Source organism: Notothenia coriiceps, unplaced genomic scaffold (assembly GCF_000735185.1).
Source record: "Notothenia coriiceps isolate Sejong01 unplaced genomic scaffold, NC01 NC01_scaffold00036400, whole genome shotgun sequence".
Taxonomy (NCBI): domain Eukaryota; kingdom Metazoa; phylum Chordata; class Actinopteri; order Perciformes; family Nototheniidae; genus Notothenia; species Notothenia coriiceps.
Genome location: NW_011369101.1, coordinates 418,660 through 421,742, shown reverse-complemented (window position 1 = coordinate 421,742; position 3,083 = coordinate 418,660). Strand labels below are relative to the sequence as shown.

The 3,083-nt window shown below is 40.4% G+C and overlaps 4 protein-coding genes across 4 annotated transcripts in view; 3 read left to right on the top strand and 1 right to left on the bottom strand.

The window, feature by feature from the left end:
• The window catches only part of rbm41 (RNA binding motif protein 41), a 2,199-nt gene extending 908 nt beyond the window's left edge, over positions 1–1,291 (top strand). The window contains exon 2 of the mRNA XM_010792391.1: positions 1,029–1,291. Within this exon, the coding sequence (XP_010790693.1) occupies positions 1,029–1,162 (134 nt within the window). The 3' untranslated portion in view covers positions 1,163–1,291. The remainder of the gene's footprint in view (positions 1–1,028) is intronic.
• The window catches only part of LOC104963762 (forkhead box protein P1-like), a 924,791-nt gene that overhangs the window by 638,297 nt on the left and 283,411 nt on the right, over positions 1–3,083 (top strand). The window lies entirely within an intron of this gene.
• LOC104963749 (mitochondrial import receptor subunit TOM40 homolog) overlaps positions 1–3,083 on the top strand; it is a 666,013-nt gene that overhangs the window by 449,086 nt on the left and 213,844 nt on the right. The gene's annotated exons all lie outside the window — the stretch shown is intronic.
• The window catches only part of LOC104963747 (eukaryotic translation initiation factor 3 subunit E-B), a 30,923-nt gene that overhangs the window by 13,338 nt on the left and 14,502 nt on the right, over positions 1–3,083 (bottom strand). The window lies entirely within an intron of this gene.

Sequence of the window (3,083 nt, the reverse complement as noted above, 5' to 3'; positions counted from 1 at the left end):
GATGAAGAGGATGATGAAGATCTGGATTTGACGAGGAAGAGGGATTTTATTTATTTATTTATTTATTTAGGCAAGAGGCTATTTTTCATCTGTAGTCCCTGGACAGATTTTAAAAGTCAATGAAGAGGATGATGAAGATCTGGATTTGATGAGGAAGAGGGATGAAGAGGATGATGAAGATCTGGATTTGATGAGGAAGAGGATGATGAAGATCTGGATTTGATGAGGAAGAGGATGATGAAGATCTGGATTTGATGAGGAAGGGGATGATGAAGATCTGGATTTAATGATGAAGAGGGATGAAGGGGATGATGAAGATCTGGATTTGATGATGAAGGGGATGATGAAGATCTGGATTTGATGATGAAGAGGATGCTGAAGATCTGGATTTGATGAGGAAGAGGGATTAAGAGGATGATGAAGATCTGGATTTGATGAGGAAGAGGGATTAATAGGATGATGAAGATCTGGATTTGATGATGAAGAGGATGATGAAGATCTGGATTTGATGATGAAGAGGGATGATGAAGATCTGGATTTGATGATGAAGAGGGATGAAGAGGATGATGAAGATCTGGATTTGATGAGGAAGGGGATGATGAAGATCTGGATTTGATAGGGCAGCATAATCACCTGAAATCACAGCTGACTGCAGGACAGAGGAGAACAATTTGACTGCAGCTCGATGATTGGCTGCTGGAGATCGTGTTGAAATGTGATTGGGTAAAAGAGGACGCCCATCATGAGCTGACTAAAGCAGCTGGAGGGTGGATGAATGTAGAGCCAGGCTTCCTGCTTGAGCTTCAACACTGTGTTTGGCTCCTTTCTTTAAAAATGAGCTTCTTTGTGTGTCTTTGAATGCACCATTTACACTAAAACAAGTTCCTCTCATGTGTAAACCTACTTAATAAAAACGGACACACACACACACACACACACACACACACACACACACAGACATGAATAAACTAAGCTGTGTGCTTTTCATTAAACATCAGATCTGTATGTGTGTGTTTTCCTTTTGGCAGACGCTGAAACGGCCCAGAAGGCTTTGCAGTTGGTCCATGGATACCGGTTGCTAGGGAAACCTTTGGTGGTTGAATTTGGCCGTGAGCGACAGGAAGACGAGAAACAGAAGGAGAAGCAGGAGGAGAGGAAATAAAAATAAATAGTAGAGATAAAACGTTTACTCCTGACAGCAGCCTGGATCCTCCTGAACAACGGGGCGGAGATGGATGTGTATTATTTATTATGATCTTTTCCTTTTAATAAATATCTGTTTTGCACCAAAGCAACGTTTGTCATGAGTTTTCTGGAGCTGCAGTAAAATGTTTTTCATATTTTTATAACCATAATTTAGTTAAAAGTTTCAGGCCTTCGAGCCATAACATCTTGAGGAGATTTATTTTTTTGCTGGTTATCTGACAAAATATTGAGGTTATAATGAGGTTATAATACTTTTTTTTTTTTGTTGCTTTTACTCATAAATGGTCAGTCATCTTGTCTAATATCACCTGGTATAGTATTGCAGGTGTGGGTTGCATGAATGACATGAAACTGAACCCGCTGACCTTTTTATAATCAATATCTGCATCATCATGTTCAGTCAGAGGGATGTACTAACTGTGTGTGAAATCATGGGCGGACTGGCCATTGGGAATACTGGGAGTTTTCCCGGTGGGCCGGTACCGAAGGGGGCCGGGCAGTCGGACAATTATTTTGTATCTACATGTTACTCAATTGTACTGCTTATTGAAACCTGTTTAATCACAGTGTCATTCTTCTTTCGGACACTAGAGGGAGGCATTTACATAATACAAGTCGGTCCGGTTTTAAAAGACACTTTGAAACACAGCAGTATCCATAGCGTTTGTTTTTACAGACGATAACGCACATAGCTCCTATAATGACGCTTCTTTTAACCGCACATATTGTTGGCACTGCGGGACACTGAGCGGTGAATTCATAACTTCAAGCAAGACATCTCAAATCGCTAACTAAGTAATAAATGAATGCTTGAAGTAGTTGTTGTGAATACTGTTAAATAGTATCCAGTTAACATAAAATGATGGGTGGTGTTTTTAAAGGAGAGACTTTATTCCATCTAACAGGGCTCTGGGGAAATGTGTGGAAACAAAACAATAGTTCTATATGTTAAAAGACTGCATATGTGAGGTGCTCAGGATCATCTGCTGTACGTTGTCCCATTCTGTTTGTGTGTCCCTGTGTGTGTGTGTGTCCCTGTGTGTGTGTGTCCTGTGTGTGTGTGTGTGTGTGTGTGTGTGTGTGTGTGTGTGTGTGTGTGTGTGTTTACAGTGCACTTATCTCTGGTGTTCTCTCGGTCAGTGAGTAGGTTCAGTTTCTGACCAGATTCCAGTTGCATGTATTTTAGGTTTGAAAACCATTGGTTGATTCTCTAAACACTTCTTGAGGTCTTCACTGCTCCAAAACACTTTGTAGTTTATCAGGAAAAACACTGTTTATAATTGCGTTTATGTGGTGCCTCTCATTTTGTATCTGCAACTGGAAAACAATCACACGTTGAGGATGAATTTAGTGATGAAGACTATAGATTTCTTATAGACGACCCATACCTTGTCATTTAAAGATAATTATTCAATGTTTGTGTTTACTTTTATTGATAACTGTTTTCTTATATGGAATCATTCATATTAATGTACCGTTCCCACTGTTATCCACCTCTTTATTTATGGGAGACACCTTTTCTCTCATTAGTGTATTTGTCTCTGTGACAGTAATGCACATATGGGGCGAAGCCTGCGAGCTAGTTCAGGAAGTCAACTCGAGCAATTAAAGCTTACACATCTTCCGGCGCAGACTGAAAACTCATCTCTTTCGACTCCACTTCGAGCGATAGAATTACTGACAAAGCACTTATATACTAGGACTGGCTAATCTAAAGCCAATTGAGTAGCACTTGAAATGTTTTGGCTCTATGAAAGCTGATGGTCTACCTATGTTCTAAATGTATTATCTCTTTGATTTACACACGGCATCTATTGCACGTCTGTCCGTCCTGGGAGAGGGATCCCTCCTCTGTTGCTCTCCCTGAGGTTTCTCCC